We start from the raw sequence: 22,561 nt of genomic DNA, 5'->3' as shown, positions 1-22,561 counted from the left end.
TGCGTGTGTGCTTGTCCTTCAGATGGAAGAACTGGTGGGTCCGAGGCATCCTCACACTAGCCATGATCTCCTTCTTCTTCCTCATCATCTACCTGGGCCCCATGGTGCTTATGATGATCGTGAGTACAAACCACGCTGATGGCGCCGTGCAAAAGCTCGGGACACTGTGCTGCTTCAACGGAGTGGAACACAGTGTAACCATTAACAAAATTCCTAGTTTAAAACGTAATGGATATAATAAGCCGTGGTCTCTCATATGTTTACATAGTTATACAGTGTAATAGGGTTCGTACAGTCATTTCTCTGTGCAGCACGTTCAGTTGAAAATGTAATCTCATATGGATTAATGGGATCCAGGCTCCTGTCATCTGGGAATTCCCTGGAAATAGGCCTGTCAGCCATTTTGTGTCACTAGGACACCAGGACGTAGGACATATTTTCACACACACACACACACACACACACACACACACACACACACACACACACACACACACACACACACACACACACACACACACACACACACACACACACACACGTTTGTTTCACTATCTTTGTGGGGACCCGTCATTGACATAATGCATTCCCTAGCAACTTACCCTAACCTTAACCATCACAACTAAATGCCTAACCTTAACCCTTACCCTCACCCTAACCATAACCTAATTGTAACCCTAATCCTAAAACCAAGTCTTAACCCTCAAACAGACCTTTAACCTTGTGGGGTCCAGCATTTTGGGCCCCACAAGGCTGTGCAGACCCCACAAGTATACTGTATTCCCTGGTTTGTGGACCCCACGAATATAGTAAAACAAGCACACACACACACACACACACACACACACACACACACACACACACACACACACACACACACATTGAAGCTGTACAATATTTCTCTGTGCAGGTCCTCTGTGTTCAGATCAAGTGCTTCCAGGAAATCATCACCATTGGCTACAGTGTGTACCACTCCTACCACCTGCCCTGGTTCAGGACGTTGAGCTGGTGAGGACACACACACACACACACACACACACACACACACACACACACACACACACACACACAATATCACACATTTTATAATAATTACAATAATTTAGGTGTCGTGCAAATATCCTCGCATGCTCTTTTCTTATTGTTTTGTCTCATGTTTTATTTCGTTGCAGACTTCCCAAGGTTTGTTATCTGACCTGATTACATTTTGAGTAGGTTGTAGATTATTAAGCCAATCAGCAAAAATGGCAAAAATATTGTGAATCATCGGTGCTGTTTTGATTTTAGCAATAGTGGTGTACAGTTTTAGTGTGATAGATAGCAGATAGAGTCCTGACATTCACTATGCCATAAGCCTGAAAAATCTAAACTTTAAACTGTATTCCATGTACAATGTACATGTAGCAATTTGGACTAAAAACATTTGGCCTTCTAACGTTTGCCATGCGGGGAAGTGAGTCAGTGAAGTTTCTTCACATGGCCTCGCTGTTTTTTTTTCTGCAGGCATACTGAATGCAGAGTCTGATGAGCTGCTGTTCTAAAGATGTGAGACTTGTACATTTGCTCCACCCCACAGGTACTTCCTGCTGTGTGTGAACTACTTCTTCTATGGTGAGACTGTGACAGATTCCTTCTTCGCACTGGTGCAAAGGGAGGAGCCGCTCCGCATCCTCAGCAAATACCACCGAATTATCTCCTTCGCCCTCTATCTCACAGGTACAAACACTGAGGCCCTCATGTACATACATTTGCAAACGTAGCGTTATCAGCGCCATGGCCAACCCGCAGAAAGCGCACGCTGTGATACTTCAGCTTACGTATTTACCAAACATGCAGTTCATCATGATCCTGATGCCAATATTTGTAATGTAGCGAGGAGTTAACAGCTGCTGGAATGGAATGTGAACTCTGAGTCGGAGATTCGATGTCATCTTTTATTTCTTCCAGCAAAAATCCTTTCAGCTCGTCTTCTTGGCCTATGTCTTCGTCTTGCTCGGATTACTGCTGCCATTTCACCAAGAGGCATATGCGAGGAAACCCGCTTCCTGGTTTACACCTGCTGTTAAGAGGCGGAGAATTTTCACCGCTTCTTAACAGCAGGTGTTTCACGGGCGGTTTTTGTACATACCGCGGAATACATAATTAGGCGCCCTTTACGCTTCCCCTCCCATCTCTTTATGGGAAACTCCCACTTTCCCCTTGACCCTCCCGTGAATTCATATGCATGACACGGAAAAGCACAATTTGCCATTTTCAGTTCCCGCGACAGGCAGTCTGCGCTTTTACCTCGGCCTGTTTGTACATACCTCGCCATGCTTTTATGCTCACGTTGCGAAACAAATACGCCTGACGTGGGCGGAAAAGCATTAGTACATCTGGCCCTGTGACCCCAACTGGGAATAAAGTAGCGCTGGGACAATATGATTCAGTGCCGATTCGATTCTTTCGCGATATATGGGTGCCGATTCGATTTTTGTATTGCGATTTTCATGCATTGCGATTCTAGAAGTATTATGATCTTCTTTTCCTTCTTTTACAAAAACAAAATGATTAGCATTACCTTTTATGATATTAAATGTTCAATAAGTTACTTAGCTTGGCATTTCTTTCGCATGAACATTCAAAAGCAGCGCAAAAGTCGGTCTCTTTCTATGAGTCATTGTGCACAAGCGTGTCAGATGTCCGTCTCCAAAATGGCGGCGACACAGACGCGTCTCACAAACCGAAGGCGGTATCTACGTATTTATATCTATGGTCTATTCATTCTGTTAAGCCCAGCTTTTTTGCACAGTAAAGATTAGGCTACACTAATATTATTAGTAGGGATCGACCGATAGGGATTTTTTTAGTGCCGATACGATTTTATTTCATCAGCCTTAGCCAATGACCAATACGGGCTGCCGATTTTCTTGAGCCGATATTTGGAGCCGATGCTGCTTTTGCTCCCTCAATTTACATCATAAAATTGTAAACCCTGCCACACTTGATTTGTTTTCGGAATCTGCTCTGCCATTTCTTTAAAAATAATTTAAAAAAAACACAGATCAGTGTCACTTCTGCAATCATCTTACATTCATATCACCCAAATTATGTGTGCAATGTGCATCATATGGATGGGTGCCCTGCAAATGGTTAACTGTGCAAGGGTAAAAGGCTTTCATCAACATCTACAACACAGCCTTGATGATGCATTGCTTGCTGACATATTATAAGACAGATATAATCAGGTCATCACAAAATGTCCTTTGTCAACACATTTCAATAATTTAAGAAAACCATAAACCTGAAAAGTAGCCATTGAAATAAAGTGCTTGATTTGTAATTTAAGACTGCCATGGTGCTGGAAGTCTGCCAGGCTTCCAGGACCAGCACTCTGCTAGTGGTGGAGGGGCAGAGCATGGTCTGCACGTGAACTGCAGCGTCTCCAGCAACACAGAGCTGCCTGTGGACGCCTGTCTTTAAATAATGCCGGGAAAAAACTACGCAGCAGCCGCGTATCGGCCGATGCTGATACACGTAAAAAGGCAAATATCACTAATTATTAGTATCATACCTATGTACTGGAATTGGATTCCGGTGGTGGCTTTCCAACTCATGTGATCCAAACATTTCCAGTAACTCCAGAGCGTTGTTTCATAATGTCGCTATAGCATTTATGTTAACGCAACTGACGAGTTCTATTCATTATAGAAAGTTGATTTAACAAAAAAAAAGACTTTAATCCGATGAATCACTTTTGTAATATGGTTCTAGGATTTTTTATTTATTTATTAGGTTGATGACGTCATATGTGACGGCATGCATTTAAAGCTTCATTCAAAAACCTCGATAGAAGCTTTTAATGTAAAAACAACCAAAAACACATTCGGTACAGCCCTACTTAACACCATTACCAAACTCCAGCCACACATAGGTTTTCTAAAGGTAACTTTACTAGAAAGTTCCATTGTGGCCTAATCCAAAGATGCAACAGGGTGACCTAGTAGTGAGTGAATGTCCTCGGGGCCAAAGGAATTATGCATTAGGGGTGCATGATATATCGACTCGATATCGTTATCGCGATATCACGTTGCGCAATATTATATCGAAAGTGTCGCGATAAGTATGCAATATTTAGTTTATTTTGTGGAGCGCTCTGTCCCGTCCGTTGGCTGTGTGGCTTAGTTGTGTTTGATTTAGAGCTCGAAACACTGTAATGATCATGTTCCAGTGGCCAGTTACCGTGCCACTTGCACATGTTAGTGCACGTCAGCGCACGGGGCCACTACATGAGTGACAGTGTAAGTGAAGAAATGGATAGAGACCAAAAAATGCGGAACGAATCAGAGAAGGGAAAGAAAAGAGAACACAAAAGTAAGAAAATGAGTGTTGCCCAGGTTGAAGACGAAATAACAGAGTTTGAAGAGGAAACTTTAGTGGCCAAAAGTAATCCCATCCCACATCTATTTCTCACCGGTAGCTATCCCGTCAACTTTTTAAAACAGTGTTTATATGAGGCAGAGTTTGGAGTCGGAAATATTGAACATTTTTCATCCACGACCGACCTGTGGTCCCGCTGCACTACGAAGCCGTACATAAGTCTCAGTGTGCACTATATTGGTGTGAATCTATTTTGATGCGTTTTCCCATAACTTTTGTAATTTTACATATGTTCAAAAATATTGAAATTAATATTGATATCGCAGTATACATAATCAATATCGCAATATCACATTTTGTCAATATCGTGCAACACTAATTTACATTTTGTCAAATGACAACATTAAACTTAAAGGTGCAGTAAGTGATGCCCCCCGCCCCACACACACACACACACCCCCAACGTGTACGTTATTACGTTAGATACTTCCATAGAAGGTTATTTCAGGCCCCATGCTAACTAGAGAAGTCTCACTTCCTGTGCTGCAGCTTGTCGGTTAGTATTTCAGTTCTAATGTAGCCGCTGGCTGATGCCAAACAGGATGTGGGCGGGGGGGGAGGGAAGGAAGCACCCTGACTCTTTCTGCCTCATGCCTACTAGATTCAAGGTGAAACTGAATGGCTGGGCTTTCTCACATCTTCTCTTGTCTTCAAGCGGAAAGGCTTTGAAGATATATTATCATACCTTGAAGTGCCAGAAAATCCTCAAATCTGCAGTGTTTTTGTCATGACATATATTCTTAGATGCTGTAGACTTTGCATCTAACCTGGAAAAGAATGAAAATGTCAATGTAAAACTTTTAAAGCGACCAGCTTCCCCAGGTCTACAGTATGTCTGGGCTGACTTCCCAGTAATATCACTTGAAATGGCTCTCACACATTCTCTGCTGTGAAGTGGTGGAATGGAACCAAGTACGTTTACTCCAGCACTTTACTTAAGCACAAATTTTTCTACTTCTACGCCACTACATTTCAGAGAGAAATATTGTACTGATACTTGCATACTTTTACTTAAGTGACATTTTCAATGCAGGACTTCAACTTGCAACAGAGTATTTTTTACTGTGTGGTATTAGTACTTTTACTGAAGTAAAGGATGTGAATACTTCTTCCACCACTGCTGCTGTGCATCATCCTCTCCTCACCTTTAGCCTTGTACACAGTATGAAAAACTCCAGCGACCCATTTTAAATCATCTTTGCGTCTGTACAACGTTAAAGCCTTTTTGTATTTCTATACGTGGAGTGAAAGTGTGGAATGGATTGAGGACATCGTTAAAGCAGTGTCCCAAGTAGAGCCCGACCGATATATCGGCGGGCCGATATTATCGGCCGATATTAGGCATTTTCCGAACTATCCGTATTGGCATTTATAATGGCTGATAATTTAGTTATTTTTTTAAATATTCATTCATCACAATAATTTATAATGACAAATAAATGATTCTGATAAATGAATATTTAAAAAATAAAATAAAAACAGACGAAACCCCCTTCAGCCATGTTCTGAGTGTTGGCGTTGCATAGTTAGTCCACCAGAGGACGCTCTACAACGTCCCTGTTGGCAACACACACTTATTTATTTTTTATTGTGTTTTTGTTCAAAGGACTTTAAGTTTCATATCTTAAGTTTGTATTTTTATACATTTTATTTATCAGAACTTTAATTCTTTAGTTCTGTTGTGACAGTAAAACAAAACATTTTAAACTGCATTATCATATTATTTTAGTGAGGACTCATAAATAACTACAAATAACTAATGTTACGGTAATCTGTTTATGTTTTGTTACGCGTTTCTGGATTTTTTTTTAAATATATATCGCCTGATATATCGGAATATCCATCCATCTTCGTCCGCTTATCCGGTATCGGGTCGCGGGGGTAGCAGCTCCAGCAGGGGACCCCAAACTTCCCTTCCTATATCGGAATATCGGATTTTTAAATCACCAAATATTTATATCGGTATCGGCCTCAAAAATCCTGTATCGGTCGGGCTCTAGTCCCAAGCGTGACCCAGTGCAAAAATAGCAATATTCTTATGTAGGGGAATTGTATGTGTTAAAGATATATGATATAGATATGAAGCCATTCATGATTATTATTATTATTATTATTATTATTATTATTATTATTATATAGTAGTGGAAAAGGGGTAGTATTTAATAAGCTTCTGCTTCTTTCTTATTCTTTTTCGGACATGTTAAAAGAATATTCTGTGTTTAATCTTGTTTGTCTTTTGTCCTTTGTAGCTTTTATTGTATTATTTTTTTTACATGTTTAAAATAAAGTCTTCATTCAGTCCTTCATCCTCACCTACTCACTGCACATTAACTCTGGGCTTTGTCTGAAATAGGTCAAGCTAAATGTAGTTGAGTTTGACCAAAGATGAGCAGGATTCTGACCTCATTAATCACCCTCTTCTTCACAGCCCTAAATATGTCCCTGTTAAGTATTTCACACGACATATTGTCATGTTGTTGCAGGTTTCTGCATGTTTGTGCTGAGTCTGGTGAAGAAACACTATCGTCTTCAGTTCTACATGGTAAGTGGCATCCTGCCACCCCCCCTTCCTCCCGGCCTCCATCCTCAAGGCTACTGGCTTATTGATGAGGCCAGCTAAAATACGGGCCCTCCAGAATATGGAGAAGTGGGCTGGGGATTCGAAAATATCTGGCACACAGTCATTCCAACTGTGTTGCGTTGGTTGTGTTGAAAAGAAAAAACAATGGTGCGGTAAAATAGTTGCTTGGTAACTCAACGGGCATCCAATCATCTAAAGCACATGTGTCAAACTCAAGGCCCGCGGGCCAAATCCGGCCCCTTGCAGATTATGATCCGGCCCGCATATCAATTTACGTTCACCATACATTTTGGCCCGCCTAGTTTGGCTAGCGGTTTTTGTCGCCGCTTTTTCTGACGTTGTTCTCTAACCTTGCTAAACAGACTTTATTTTTATAGCATGTTTTGGTAACACTTTACTTGAAGGTATCTACATAAGAGTGACATGACACTGTCATGTACACATGACACTGTCCTGACACATGAACTCTAACTCTAACCCTAACCATAACTTGTCATGACAAAAACCATGACACTTACTAAAAGAAGCCTTATGTCATAAACATTTATGACTTGTTTATAATGTTTATGACATGTTCATGACAGTGTCATGTCACTCTTATGTCGATACCTTCAAGTAAAGTGTAACCCATGTTTTCACATAAATGTAGGCTACAGTTAACGTTTCCACTATATTGAGGAACAGAGAGATGTCTGAATGTGCTGTGGAACGATCAGTGAGCCGTTGCAGCCAGGTGGCTTTTCTGCTTTTTTTCCCCCCAGGCTTCTGATCTGCTAACAGGGCTTTAGGTTCACATTCTTCACGTCTTTGTCATGAACCAGAGATAGAGAGAGAAAAAAAAGTGTTTTTGTTCTCATACTGAAAGACAACCTTTGTTCTTGTGTCAGTAGAATGTATTAAACTATTAATCCTGGGAGTGTTTGCACAGAACAGGCAGTTTTACAGCTACACATCCAGTACGCCCACAATATTTGGCTGTCTGTAATTGAGTACAGCTAGTTCTTAATGTCAAAGAGGAGACACTTCCTCCACCCACTTCTTCCAGTCACATTGTGGATTTCATAGAACTAATATCTGGTCACGTTTTAGTTAAAACCCATCACCAATCACAGTAATCTCTGCGTGGTGTGTCATCAGCAAATAATTTGTTCTCAATATATGTCCGGTGTGTCAAGAAATATTTAGAATTAAGACTGACAATTAGAGATGGTCCGATACCATTTTTTGCTTCCCGATACCGATTCTGATACCTGAACTTGCGTATCGGCCAATACCGAGTACTGAGCCGATACCAGTGTGTCATATATTTTATTATGTTTTAACAGCTGTATACTACTATCCCTGTATGGATGTGATATGATTTCTATCTTTGTTGTCGGTCTGGCTCGGGTTAAACTCTTTGTGAAACATGAACAAACACAAACAATGAATGCCACAGAACTTTGTTTTATTATGCAGTTTGACAGCCAGTCATAATGGAAAAAGAACATAAATAAACTACTTTAACGTAGGTTTTCTTTAGGGCTTTATTACGTGGTATTGGATCGGTGCATTAACTCGAGTTCTTCCCGATACCGATACCAGCGTTTTAGGCAGTAGGAACATCTCTACTCACAATCATGAATAGGAAGGGTTTGATTTCAGGCAAATTTCAACTTGTCCTAGTGTAAACATACTTGGCTAACAGTGATGGGAGTAACGCAATTACAGTAATGTATTCCCGAGTAACTGACAGATAACATGTCAGGAGTTAATGTTTAGGCTTGCTACATGTAATATCATTACATTTTATCAGCTGTGGAAAGTTACTATAACGTAGGCTACTTAGATTCAATTGTAAGGTGCTTTTAATTGAGTAATTTCATATTTTCCTACTTATTAGGCTACTTTTACTCCACCACAATTCAGAGTCAAGTACGCTATTGTACGATTTACTTAACTATTTCTTTTATAGCTTTAGTTACTTTGCAGATTCAGATTACAAATAATATGAATAAATTATGATGTATATAGTGGATAAAGATGAGACTTTGTTGATCCCGTGGTGAAATGCACAAGCTACCTGCCAAGTCATACTTCCGCTTTTATTTTGGTGAAAGTAACTCAAAAGTAACGCAAAAGTAGGGTAAAGCATCACAATTCAGAGACAGTAATATTGTAATGTAACTAATTACTCTCAAATGACAGTAACTAGTAATCAACAATGTATTACATTTTGGATGTAACTTGCCCAACACTGTTGGCTAATGTTGTATTGTGTCCACAGTTTGGTTGGACCCATGTGACTCTGCTGATTGTGGTCACTCAGTCTCACCTTATTATTCACAACCTGTTTGAGGGGATGATCTGGTAAGTCGACTTTATTTCCTTTACATATACTGTATAATATATATTCTAGCAGTAAAATGGCTTCTTCTCTCTGGTATCTACTCCAGAAGAGAAAATGACTTTGAAATCCAATTATGTTAATTTTGTATGTTGGTTTGTAGGAGAATTAGCTAGTTAAAATGAATTACTGTTTCTAATGACCTTACCACACATGTAGGGCTGGGTATCGTTCAACAAATATTCAATGCCGGTACCGATACCAGTACCATGACTTCGATACCGGTTGCTAAACCATAAATTCTTTTTCGATACCAATTTTATAAAACAAAAAGAAATGACATTACTGCACAAATCTTTTTATTTATTTTTCAAATCTTACTGCGTGAGCCCCGTCTCTGGGCGTAACGTAGAGTTTGTCCTGCGTTCCTGTGCGATCTTGGTAGAAGCATGCTGCGTGCTTATTGGCTCGCTGACGCTGATGAGATTTCCTCCTCGGGTATTGAATGACAAGGCATTTTTCGATACTCGATACTTTTAGAGGCAATTCGGTCGGTGCCTAAAAAGTATTAAATTCAGTACCCAGCCCTACACGTCTTGTTTTATAAAACATAATTTCACCTAGTCTCGTACATGAGGCTCGTGTAAACTCTTCTTGTCTGAACAGGTTCATTGTGCCAATTTCCTGCGTGATCTGTAACGACATTATGGCCTACATGTTTGGTTTCTTCTTCGGCCGCACCCCTCTCATCAAGGTTGGTTTATATCACTGTTGTTCTTCGCTTTTAGAAACCATTAATGCAGGGTTTCCACGGGGTCTTAAAAAGTCTAAAAAAGTCAAAAATTTCTACATCAAAATTTGAGGCCTTAAAAAGTCTTAAATTTGCTGAAGTATTGTGTTCTAGGTCTTAAATAATTTTAAACAGGTCTTAATTTTCCTACGCCCATATAACGTTACCTCTAACGCTCATTGAAATGTTCCCGCAGCGCTTTAGAATTCTGTGGTGTTGTAGTTCTTTCTGTCGCTAGTCCAAATATAATTCACTGTATTACAACTACAAATGAGACCAACATGCAACTTATATTGCAGCCAATCTAGACATTAGTCCTATAATGCCAATGAGGAAATCAGGGAATTGTTTCAGACAATGTTTCCGGACTCTGACATCTGACTTTGTTTTTGATGTCGTGATAGGTCTTAAATTTAATTCAAAATGGTCTTAAAAACTCTTAAATTTAACTTGGTGAAACCTGTAGAAACCCTGTAATGCAAGCACCTGATGTGCACACTGTTTTTCACTAATCAGTCTCTAGTAAATTACTACCTGATATTTGAAGAGGATTCTCCTTTCCAGTTTTGGTTGTACTGCCAGGGCAGGTCAAACATAATCCATGTTTAAGAGCTGTGGGTATTGACTTATGTGATGGACACATAAGAAATTGTGTGCGACATGGTGATATATTAACCTGGTATCCACACCTTGACTGTGTCCTCTGCAGCTGTCACCTAAGAAGACATGGGAGGGATTCATCGGTGGACTGTTCTCCACCATTGTGTTTGGCATCATGGTAAGATGGGATTTTTGGCTCATGCCTTTATAGCAAATTCTACATTTTGTCTGTTTTGATCCCCACTATAGCCTTGACCTTTTTAACAAGTTTGAGGTATATTTTCTTTTTATTGAGACAGACACATTTGGTTGAAAAGTTAAATTTACTACACTAGGCTGTTTACAAAGAGATTGTTCAAAGCTACACTTAATAAACATTAGGCTTTGATTCTTGACTTTCTAATATAAAAGTTAGCTACACCTGTAGGGCTGAACGATTTTTGAAAATAATCTAATTGCGATTTTTTTCCCAAATATTGCGATTACGATTCGATATTCGATTATTTTTTTAAGCTCTTTGTCTTCTGTATTATTCAACAAAGAATAATATAATAATGTATAGTATGAACACACAATTACACACTAGACAGTTAAATAAGTAAAAATATAGTATATATCTACACACACACACACACACACACACACCAGTGTAATTTTTTACAGTGCACAGAGAGGAGCTGCCTCCAGCCCCTCCCCCTCGTGAAGTTACGTGCTGCCGTGTGCACTTGTTCAGAGAGGCTATCGTTACGTTAGCATGTTGCTGGTGTTCTTGCCGTGGGATTAACTGTACTAATAAAACCGTTGAAACACCGCGGCCACGCTGCTGTGAAAGCTCCCCGAACGTCTTTTATCAGTCTGGTTGTTACCCCTCTCAGTGGCAGCTCCTCCACTCATATCTTTATAACGGAGCTAACCGCTAACCGGAGCTAACCGCTAATCAGAGCTAACCGCTAATCAGAGCTAATTGTTGCCAATCGAGCCTTGAGTTCTGTGTGCCTGTATCCATTAACTGCATGTATAGACTCAAGCCCGAATAAAACCCTTCATTTTATTAAAATGGCTGTAAAAGTTTTAAACTACAACTCAGAGTTGTTTGAATGACAGAAATCAGCTCAAGGTACAGTGTAGCGTTTGCATGCTAGTTGATGCTTTCTCTACGGAGTGCAGACTGATTTGCTCTCGCGAGTCATGTGACCAAATCGCAGCCTTTGCGATTAGGAAATCGCGTTTTAACATATCGCGATATTATCGAAAATGCAATTAATCGTTCAGCCCTATACACCTGTAGCCAATACATTTGTCTTGCTTGTTGTCACTTCCCATTTGGTGCAGACATGCACACTGGCCACAGTTGCACACACATCAAAATGAGAGTAAAGAAAAAGCAACAGGCTGAGATATATAAGCCTGTGTTACCGTTAAGAGCTAATCTTAGTTCGTTATTAAGATGTGTTCATTTCCCTCAAGATCTCAGAAACATGTAGAAGGGCACTCGGAGAGCGCAGACCTCCGCCAAGGCATGCCCTATCTCACATTGTCATCTATCACCTTTATTCACATGAATGCAGCACAAATGCCCTATCACGCAGTGTTAACCCTCTGAAGACAAAAGACGCAGCGGCGAGTCCAAACGATGTTTGACAACACTCCTACTCAAAAAACGATATTACAAAGTTTCATTTTCGACATTTATTTACTATTTTATTAATATATTAAGCTACCCAAGACTTTTGTAAACTCATTTCAAGCACCAAAACAATTAAGTGTTGGTATGTTTTCACAAGAGAAATGAGAAATATTTCAGCTTTAGGTAGGGCTGGGCGATATGGAGAAAATCAAATATCACGATATTTTTGACCAAATACCTCGATATCGATACTGCAACGATATTGTAGTGTTGATTGTTGGTGTTTTCACAAAATATTTACACAATGAGATTTTAGATAAATAATCATCAGTAATGTGGATATAATGACTAAGTGGGTAAAGGCAATTAATAGGACAGTCTGATACGTTCAGGAAATGACATCACTTTACTGTATTGCAGCCTTTAAAACCAGGAAAAGACACCACTAATGCCATATTACAATATTATGATATCCAAAATCTAAGACGATATCTAGTCTCATATCACGATATCGATATATTGCCCAGCTCTAGCTTTAGGGCCAAATTATCTCTTTATACATTGCTCTGGAACAATTTTGGGCCTCACTATACAGAAAGCTGAGTTTCTTCTGAACATGTTGATATGAAACGCACGGGGATCAGGTTATATGTAAACACCCTTAAAAGGAGAATTCAAGAAGATGTCTAAGAATTACCCTTGGACCTCGGAGGGTTAACGGAATTGAATAATAATTTGTGTATCCGCCCCTGTGATTCGGATCTGCTCCAAAATGAAATGGGTTCTTCCTTGGCCCAACACCCTTCCACCGACTTTTATGAAAACCTGACCAGTAGTTTTTTCTGTAATCCTGCTGACAGACAAACAAACAAACAAACAAACAAACAAACAAACAAACTGAGCCGAAAAACAAAACCTCTCTGGCAGAGGTAATAATTTAGGTATAGACGATTGTTGTGGCTGTTTCATTGAATCAGAATTGACTTTATTGTCATTGTAAGTACATACAACCAAATTAAAAGTGCTACTCTATGGTGCAAACATAAAAGCACACACATTAAACTAAGAACATAGAGCAGAGAATGTGAAGATGGTAAAATGATTTAAAACTAGAGTAAATAGTAAAATAGCGAAATGGTAAAATAAATTGAGGCGTGCAGCAAATTAATAAAGCATTCATACAATCTCTGAATTATGATAAAGGCTTCCAAATACAAATACTCTGTTCTTGGCAGCAGTGTTGCAGTTTTTCTTCCTCTTTAGTCTGTCATCATTTGACTGAAAGGTGCTCTAAGCGATGCTGGGTGACGTCGCTTCTTTTTGACGTTCGATGTATTGTCAAACCAAACGGCCTACTCTAGCTAACGTCCCTCTTCACGCTTCTCTCTCCTCCACTCCCCACACCCCCCTTCATGTGCACGCGTACTAACTCCCTAACACCCAGCCCCAACTCCTTCTTCTCGGTTATTGGCTGGAACACTGTTTATGTTTGGTGGTGCAGGTTGGCACGGTTTGTTTTTGTTGCCGTTTGTGGAGCCTGGGTTGTCTACAGAGACCGCGTTTTTTTTTTTTTTTTTTTTTACAGTGTGTTCAGGGGACAGGCAGCTAACGGATAGTGAGGAGATGTTTGCTGTATGTGACAAAAAATGTTGTAGCCTAAGAAATGCGTGACATCGCTTAGAGCACCTTGAAATAAGAGCCAGCAGGCCAGTGGTGTGACTGCAGAGTAACTGAAGCCTCTTCTCCTCCCAGCTCTCCTATGTGATGGCCGGCTGCCGCTACTTTGTGTGCCCGGTGGAATTCAACACCAACTCCAATAGTTTCCAGGTGGAATGTGAGCCGTCTGAGCTTTTCCAGCTCCAGGACTACGCGCTGCCCAGCGTCCTGGAGTCTGTCACTGGATGGGTAAGACTCGCCTGCACTCCTTCTGCTCTCTCTCTCTCTCTCTCTCTCTCTCTCTCTCGCTCTCTCTCTCTCTCTCTCTCTCTCTCTCTCTCTCTCTCTCTCTCTCTCTCTCTCTCTCTCTCTCTCTCTCTCTCTCTCTCTCTCTCTTTCCTCCTCTCCTTCCCTCCCTCTCTCTCTCTCTCTGCCATCTTTTTGGCTTTAGGGCAGGGGTGTTCAATATTTTTCAAGCCAAGGACCCCTTAACTGCGAGAGAGACAGAGCAGGGACCCCCAACTAAAACTATTGTATAAAATTAAGTTGCGTATTAAACTGTGCCTACAATAACGTGTGGGCAGCCTAAAGCCTTTATACATACCTTTTTAAGTGCATAGAATGCTAAGCTATTAAAATAACTGTTGGTATGATTTTATAAATCATGTTTTTATGCGGCCAAGTGAATCCTTAGGATGAACTGTATCTGTGGATGGCTACCCTATCGACTACCTTACCTACTGTAGAGGCCAGTAAGCCTATCATCAGTGTGTTTTTTTTCACAAATAGGCTGATTTTGCTAACAATTTGTTGGATTCCTTTTAAGACATTTTCATTTTTTTAAAAACTTTCAAAAGTTGCAAAGAAACAAGTGAGACAGTGTGCAGGACTTTCTTTGCAACTTTACTCACCCTCCCCCCGACGCACCTGTCTCACGTTATAGATGTGCAAAGTATTTTTCTGTAATGAAAAACTTTCAAAAAATGAACAATAATTTGCAGTAACTCTGAGGACCCCCTAGGGGTCCCAGACCCCTTGTTGAAGATCCCTGCTTTAGTGGTCTCTTTGCTTCACGGCTTCACAAGTCACACACAAACTAATGTGAATATTAAAGAATGAAATTATCAACTATATTGCAAAAGCTAGTATGTTGTATAAGTTATTGATAGCATAATGCATTTTTGCAGCATCCTTTCCATCAATTCGTAGGTGGACAATGCCTAACTGATATAATACAGCATCTCTGTAAATATGTAGCTAGATATACTGTAATATGTCATATTTTTTTGCAAAATTCTATGTTTTATTTTATTCATGTCAGGACCTAGCTGGTAGTTTCAGCTCACATATGGACAACACATTTCCAAAATCCAGTTAAGAAATGCACAACTAAAGAAGGGAAGGGGTGGGAAATGGGTAAAAATGTGGAGTAACCCATTTTTCTAGGCAGTCCCATGTTTAAACGCTGGTTGATCGTGGATAATTGCTGGTGTCTGTTTTTGCTCTAACACTCTCTTCTGGTCTCCACAGACCACAGTGCGTCTCTATCCTTTCCAGATCCACAGCATCGCTCTCTCCTCCTTCGCCTCCATCATGGGACCTTTCGGCGGCTTCTTTGCCAGCGGCTTCAAAAGAGCCTTCAAGATCAAGGTAGGGATGACGGACACCTGTCAGTCTGCTCACAGGGCTTATTTTCTTGTTCATGTTTGCAAAATCTGTCTGCTCAATTTTTTTATACCAATGATTCACCTAAATATTTTCTGTTCATACGGTATGGCTGACGGCAACTACATCGTATCCGTTTTCTGACCGAAAGCAGAAAATCAATGTTATTTATAAAATAAATGTCAGACTGACTATGACTCACATGTGATGACATTTTTTTTTTTTTTAAGAAAACAATTCACTTTTAGAAATGTCTCATGACATATTGTCTCTAGAATGTGTATTATTCAACTTTTTTTTTTGTTAAAGAAGGAAGAGAAAATCGCAATACTCAATACTATCGAATTGCAACACTTCTAGAATTGCAACAAATGAAAACCACAGTACAAGTCCAATCGGCACCCATGTATCGCGAAAGAATCGAATCGGGACAAAAGCATATATATCCCAGCTCTACTGCTCATGTCTGTCAAGTCAACTGTAGAAAGTCTTAGATTTCAGTAAGCTGTGTGTTGTGCTTAATTACATATAAAACCAACTGTGAATGTCTGTCGACTTTGCTCTAATTATTGATGATGTTCAGAGGAGCAGTCCGAGCACACGTACTGTCCTTTGTCCTTTCAGGATTTTGCCAACACCATCCCGGGCCATGGTGGCATCATGGACAGATTCGACTGCCAGTACCTCATGGCCACATTTGTGAATGTCTACATTGCTAGCTTCATCAGGTAAACGCCTCCTTATAAAATGATGACACTTAAATATGTTAATACGTTGAATATGTCAATTAGCAGTATACAGTTAGCCTAGAAATCTAGGGTGCAAAATGCACTTTGCTGCCAGGGTCAGTCTAGCAACTCTACGTTGGCTTGCGAGCTGGAAAAACCAAACTCTAGTCAGGCCAGTCACATCGTGTATAGAGTCGGTGGTCGGGCTTAACAACAACGGTTTTGACGCTAAAATGTATCCACTGATTTACAGGCGTCTCCTTTCGCCATTTAAGTTGATGGGAACAAGTCTTTTTGGGCCCCATGGCATCACGTGACGGACACAGAAGTTTGGCCATTATGTCAAATTGGCTTCAAAGCCCGGCGTACTTCCTGGGGGCCTGGTCCCAGGTATTTCAGGGTAGCTAGCTAGCCTTAGGGAATTAATCAAAGGTCAGTTCTGTTGAGTTGACTTTAGGACTTTAGACTCTTGACCATATACGATTATCTTCTCCCTCCTCTCAGGGGCCCCAACCCCAGCAAGGTGATCCAGCAGCTCCTGGCCCTCCGCGTCGATCAGCAGCTCCACATCTTCAACTCGCTGAAGGCTCACCTGACAGAGAAGGGCCTGCTGCCGGCGCTCCAGGAGGCCACCGCCTAGAGCCCCCCCAACACCCACACCAGCTGGCCCTGAGAGGGGGACCAGAGAGGAGGGCAGCAACCCAAGGGCCCAGTGAAGCCCAGGAGCTCGGGGAAACTCGCTGTGTGTGTGTGTGTGTGTGTGTGTGTGTGTGTGTGTGTGTGTGTGTGTGTGTGTGTGTGTGTGTGTGTGTGTGTGTGTGTGTGTGTGTGTGTGTGTGTGTGTGTGTGTGTGTGTGTGTGTGTGTCAAAACACATCCAAGAAAACAAAAGTACAGCCTTGGGTCATTCCATTTCATTTGGGTATGAGAGTGTGTTTGTATTCATTCAGTCTGTGAATCATGTTTCTGAGCACCATTGCTTTTCAGGTTGAGTTAGTGAATTACTCTACCTTTTGTTACACATTTCCATTACAGCACACTGTATGTATCCACACTGTTGAACAACACGTTGGTCAGCTGTTCATTTCTACCTGTACACAGGATATCCTCTATATACCTATTAATGTGTGTTAATATTTTATTGTACTTTTTTGTTTTAATGTACTGCTCTGAACCCTGTTACTCACTGTATTGTTACCCCAGCTGCACCCCCCCACCCCCTCCCCAAATTTAACTTTTAATTTTCGTTGTTGTGATTGTTTCTATTTATACATAGATTGATTTTATATTTGGTATGTTCTATTCTATCTCAATGTTGTGTCTGTTTTATTCAGACTGAATTCAACTTTACCATCTGCCCCCGTGCATTTAATGTGTGTTTTCCCCCGTGTTTTTGCTGCCATTCACCATTTAAAAGAAAATAGCCTAGCCTCTCTCGCTCTGCCAAACCATTGATACATCCTGGTATCTATTATCAAGCGGTAAAGCCCTAAGATGATTGGCTAAGTTCCAAGAGGTGCGAATCTTCACTGGTCTCACGATTCGATTACGATTATTCCGTCAACGATTCAAATCGATTCGATATCCCGGTGCATCACGATGCGCCGCCTTCTCAATATCAATATATATCGCTACACGTGGTTTTCATCAACAAATTCAAGCAGTCAGATACATATGAACTCCCCTTTTTTATTGTATCTGCTCTTAAAATAGACACTTCCTGTATGTAGCGGAGTCTGAACACGGGAGACAACAGACAAAAGGCAACAACAAAAAAAACAGTAAGCAATAATTGATTATGGTCTGTCGCGACGCATCGATGCAATGATTAATTTCAACACCCCTATAAGTTAAAGGTTCTGTAGGTAGGATTGGGAAGATCCAGGACTTAGCCAAAAAAAAATTGAACATCGACAACTTCTCAGTCCCTCCCCCCTTTCTGCTAAAGCCCAAAACGGTCTCCTAAGCCCCTCCCCCCATTTGGGAATGAATGCGTGTGCATCCCTGATTGGTGCATCTGAACAGGGAGCTGTGGATTTTTGCAAATCACACTACAGGCTGTAGGTGGTGCCAGAGGAGCCAGATTTTTTTTAAATGACCTGCTTCATGTAATTCTACTGGAACATAGGGTCAGTTTCAGCAAATCTTTGCAGCAAAAATTTGTTTTATAAGGCTTACATACTGCATCTTTAACCCTAAAGTGTTTGACATGATCAGTATCTTACAAATACACAGTCCAGTCTGTAAGTTGGTAATTCCCAAACTGCAGTTAGCAATGCTAAAGTGTTTTATTAGGAAGGCCAGTGCGATGGATACCAGCACTCCTCTCATCATATTGGGCCCCAACTGTCCCCTCACCTGGTTGCTATTTCATGGCAGAAGCCGAATGGCCCACAGAGATGGAACACGTTTTATTTTAATTTTTTGGTTTAATGGACTCATTCTGTTTTAATACATTTTTAATCTCCAACAAAAGCGAGCTGTTCTAGGTTTTTTTTTTTTTACACATGTTCACTAAAGTGGTGGGGATTGTTGCTTTATGGCTTCTGTTTGTGACATTGTTGGGATGGGGACCGTACACAAAAGGCAACGATGTGTGTGCTGCCAATATCTGCTTCTGTGTGTTGTAACCTCGCCATGTCCACTTCTTCAGAGCAGAAAGACAGACTATATGTATGCGTGCGTGCGTGCGTGCGTGCGTGCGTGCGTGCGTCTATCACTGGTTGTGTGACAGCCAGCAGATGTGCCAGTTGGGATCTCTTGCATCTGATGCTCAGGTTGTTGAGCATCCAAAAGTCACAATGCTATTTTCCAATAAACTGTAGCTGTCATATTTCACGGGACCCACGTGAGTGCGGATTTCATGTCGCGGCTTTTGTCGCTGTTTGTCACTTTGCCTAAGATTGAGTGACAAGTAGTACTCGCCCGTTGTTTATTTGGTTGCCATGACTTGGGAGACATGACAGTGCTGACGTCCTGTCACTGTTCCAGTTGCTCACCCTAAAGGGGAGAGAGAGCGGATGACAGTTTGCTTGAGTTCAGTAGAGCAGACGGCTCTGCAGAGTCGTGTAATTACGACTTTATGACTTTTCATAAACAGCTGAAGGAGCCACGGTGCGTCGCTGCTACATGTACATGGCAGAAACCCTGTTGTGCGTCTGCCCTATTTCTCGTACCGTGGTGGCAGAAATTTTCATAGAGGAAACACTGCCTCGGGTTGCGCTTGGAGACTTCACATTTTACCTGAAAGCCTGTGTTACGAAAAACATTGACTTTTAACAGTCGGGGAGGATCTAATAAAAGATGTGGTCGTGTTGCATGATGGGGAAATGTGGGATCAAGTGATTATACCCATACTAGGGACTAGTAGTCATGATACCTCGGCCTCTGATTCATCAATTGTGACGATTTTGTCTTTTTAATCTGCCCCTAGCAACGTTGGGGGACTTCACTAAAACACTAACTTGCTCCTCTAAAACTGCCAACACAATCTGCTCTGTTAATTTGTATAGTTATGTATGTTTTTATATTGACTTTTTATTTTATTTTAATAGAAGTCTGACCAAGACATTGACTCCATTTAAAACCGAGACTGTATCTAATATATCAATAACTTATACGGAACTGTTGGACAATAAATGTACTCTCATTTAAAGACTGTAGGAAGAGTTGTAAGACAAAAGGTGGATATTGTCTAGGAAAGGTAAAGTCAATTTGGCTTGTACTTTTAAATTTCCTACTAATGACAAAATTCTTAGATTGTTAAAGGTCCCATGACATGATGCTCTTTGGATGCTGTTATATAGACCTTAGTGGTCCCCTAATACTGTATCTGAAGTCTCTTTTATATAGACCTTAGTGGTCCCCTAATACTGTATCTGAAGTCTCTTTTATATAGACCTTAGTGGTCCCCTAATACTGTATCTGAAGTCTCTTTTATATAGACCTTAGTGGTCCCCTAATACTGTATCTGAAGTCTCTTTTATATAGACCTTAGTGGTCCCCTAATACTGTATCTTAAGTCTCTTTCCCAAAATTCAGCCTTGGTGCAGAATTACAGCCACTAGAGCCAGTCCCACAATGAGCTTTCCTTAGTATGTGCCATTTCTGTGTCTGTAGCTATTGAGGAGGAGGGGGGGGTGTGGCCTTGACCAACTGCCACTTTGCTCATTTGAAAGCCATGATGTCTCTCTCTTTCTCATGGGTGGGCCAAATTCTCTGGGCGGGCAAAGCAGAGAAAGGGGAGGTAACCTTTCCCCTTATGACATCATAAAGGGAAGATTCCAGATCGGTCCATCTGAGCTTTCATTTTCTCAAAGGCAGAGCAGGATACCCAGGGCTCGGTTTACACCTATCACCATTTCTAGCCACTGGGGGACCATAGGCAGGTTGGGGGAACGCATATTAATGTTAAAAAACCTCGTAAAGTGAAATTTTCATGCCATGGGACCTTTAAAAGTGATTATGAATCACGGTGGTGCTAGAGAGGCTTAGCAAACATAACGGTGTGTTCAGTGTATGTGGGTCCAACTCTGGTTAGGACAAAGATTAGGCTCTAATTGGCCTGCCATGCTCATTAACCAATCGCCTCAGGCTGTCCATCATCCATTTGTTTATGCACACTCCTCATTTTGTTTCTCAGAGACAAGAATTGATTGATCCCTCATCCGTGCAAGCCAAACCAACTCTGGAGGTTTAATGAAAGCGCTCTAGGTGTTAACGTGACCCAGGCAGAGCTTTTTCTGTGCTCATTGTTAAAGGACAAAACAGCAATATGAACAATCATACAGTAGTCGGTGTAGCAGCGATGTGAAGCTCAGTATCCAGGTGTCGGCTTGTAAATCATCTGTGTACAGTAAATGACTGCTTCATACGGAAGAGGATTAGGGCCACGTGTGAAAAATGTATTTGAGTTCAAAAGTCAGAATCCTGACATTTTTTCTTCTGACTTTAAACTCGGAACTCAAATACATGTTTCCACACGTGGCCCTAATTAACTTTACTTAATCAGGGTCGTTTTGGAAACAGTTTGTCACCTTAAATATCCCCTTATCAGATTCTGTTCTGAAAAATCTCTATATTTTTAAGCAAAAGGACTCAACTTTTTTGTAACCCAAAATTAGCATATGCTTCCTTTTATAGCAACCAATTTATAAGAGTTTTCAGATGGAATGAACGTATTTTTTTCTGTTTTTTTCTACCCCTATTTGAATGCCACTCCATATTTGGTTTGATGCCATTTAAATGTCTCTGGTTTGAGAAGTGTTACGCTTAACTTCTTAAAGTATTTATTTTATTTACTGTAAGAAAACCTTTTCAAAGTCACTATATTGTACATTTAAGAAGATGTTTAGAGTTGAGTGTGTTTCAGTATTTTTTGGTTGGAGGAATATTTAAAGTATTATTATTGCCATATTGGAGAGAGGATGGCGATGGCAGACACGTGACTTTTCTTTCTGTCTTTTCTTGCTGTGACTTCAGTGCAGTTGGGTGTTTTCTAGGCTTTTCCCTGGTAGCTGTCGTGTGTCATCTCCTGTGTCGCAGTGCAAGTGGAAGCAGCACAGATAGCCTCTATACCTGTTGTAGCACTGTGTTGCGTCATCTCCCTCCAAAAAAAGTTAAGCTAGATCTCTTATATTTCTCTGGCTTCACTGCCTGCTGTACAGTATGTGGTGGTTTTGATGTTTTTTGGAGCTTTTAGCCCTGCAGCTCTGTACTGCCGTTCCTCTGTCTGGGTGTTACAGTCGGCCACTAGAGAGAGCCGGAGCTCCTGTGGTCGGTTGATCCAAGTGTAACACTGATTGCTGCGTCTGAGCAGAAAGGTTTGACCCTCTTTGTTTCTGCTGTTTGATACATTCCAGTAGGGCTGGGTATGGCCACTGACTTCCTAAATCGATTCCAGTCCGATTCAAAAGGTCCCGATTTGATTTCTCTATTTGATTTGATTAGGGATATACAGATTAGAAAACCAATTTTGCTTGGATATGAAAGAGATTTTCTGAGAACTGATGCTGTACAGTGTGCAAGGAATCCTCTAACCTGGTACATTATTAAAAATATGAATGTTGTCGTTAAGAATTAACCCCAAAGCAGTTCCATAGAGACAGAAACAAATGGGTTACACTTTACTTGAAGGTATCTACATAAGAGTGACATGACACTGTCATGAA

The 22,561-nt window shown here is 40.8% G+C and overlaps 1 protein-coding gene and 1 long non-coding RNA gene across 2 annotated transcripts in view; both read left to right on the top strand.

The window, feature by feature from the left end:
- cds2 (CDP-diacylglycerol synthase (phosphatidate cytidylyltransferase) 2) overlaps positions 1–17,812 on the top strand; it is a 31,896-nt gene extending 14,084 nt beyond the window's left edge. The window contains exons 3-13 of the mRNA XM_031300603.2: positions 23–119; positions 911–1,008; positions 1,577–1,716; positions 6,903–6,961; positions 9,267–9,349; positions 9,993–10,080; positions 10,826–10,894; positions 14,096–14,248; positions 15,530–15,649; positions 16,289–16,392; positions 16,897–17,812. Coding sequence (XP_031156463.1) covers positions 23–119; positions 911–1,008; positions 1,577–1,716; positions 6,903–6,961; positions 9,267–9,349; positions 9,993–10,080; positions 10,826–10,894; positions 14,096–14,248; positions 15,530–15,649; positions 16,289–16,392; positions 16,897–17,032 — 1,147 coding nt within the window. The 3' untranslated portion in view covers positions 17,033–17,812. The remainder of the gene's footprint in view (positions 1–22; positions 120–910; positions 1,009–1,576; positions 1,717–6,902; positions 6,962–9,266; positions 9,350–9,992; positions 10,081–10,825; positions 10,895–14,095; positions 14,249–15,529; positions 15,650–16,288; positions 16,393–16,896) is intronic.
- Positions 17,813–19,477: 1,665 nt separating this feature from the next.
- Positions 19,478–22,132, top strand: LOC118493840. The gene is made up of 2 exons (XR_004895869.1): positions 19,478–20,159; positions 20,851–22,132. It is a non-coding gene; the product is annotated as an uncharacterized LOC118493840 (long non-coding RNA).
- Positions 22,133–22,561: the final 429 nt, after the last annotated feature.

This window comes from Sander lucioperca, chromosome 2 (assembly GCF_008315115.2).
Source record: "Sander lucioperca isolate FBNREF2018 chromosome 2, SLUC_FBN_1.2, whole genome shotgun sequence".
Classification (NCBI taxonomy): domain Eukaryota; kingdom Metazoa; phylum Chordata; class Actinopteri; order Perciformes; family Percidae; genus Sander; species Sander lucioperca.
This window is presented reverse-complemented; position numbering and strand designations above follow the sequence as displayed.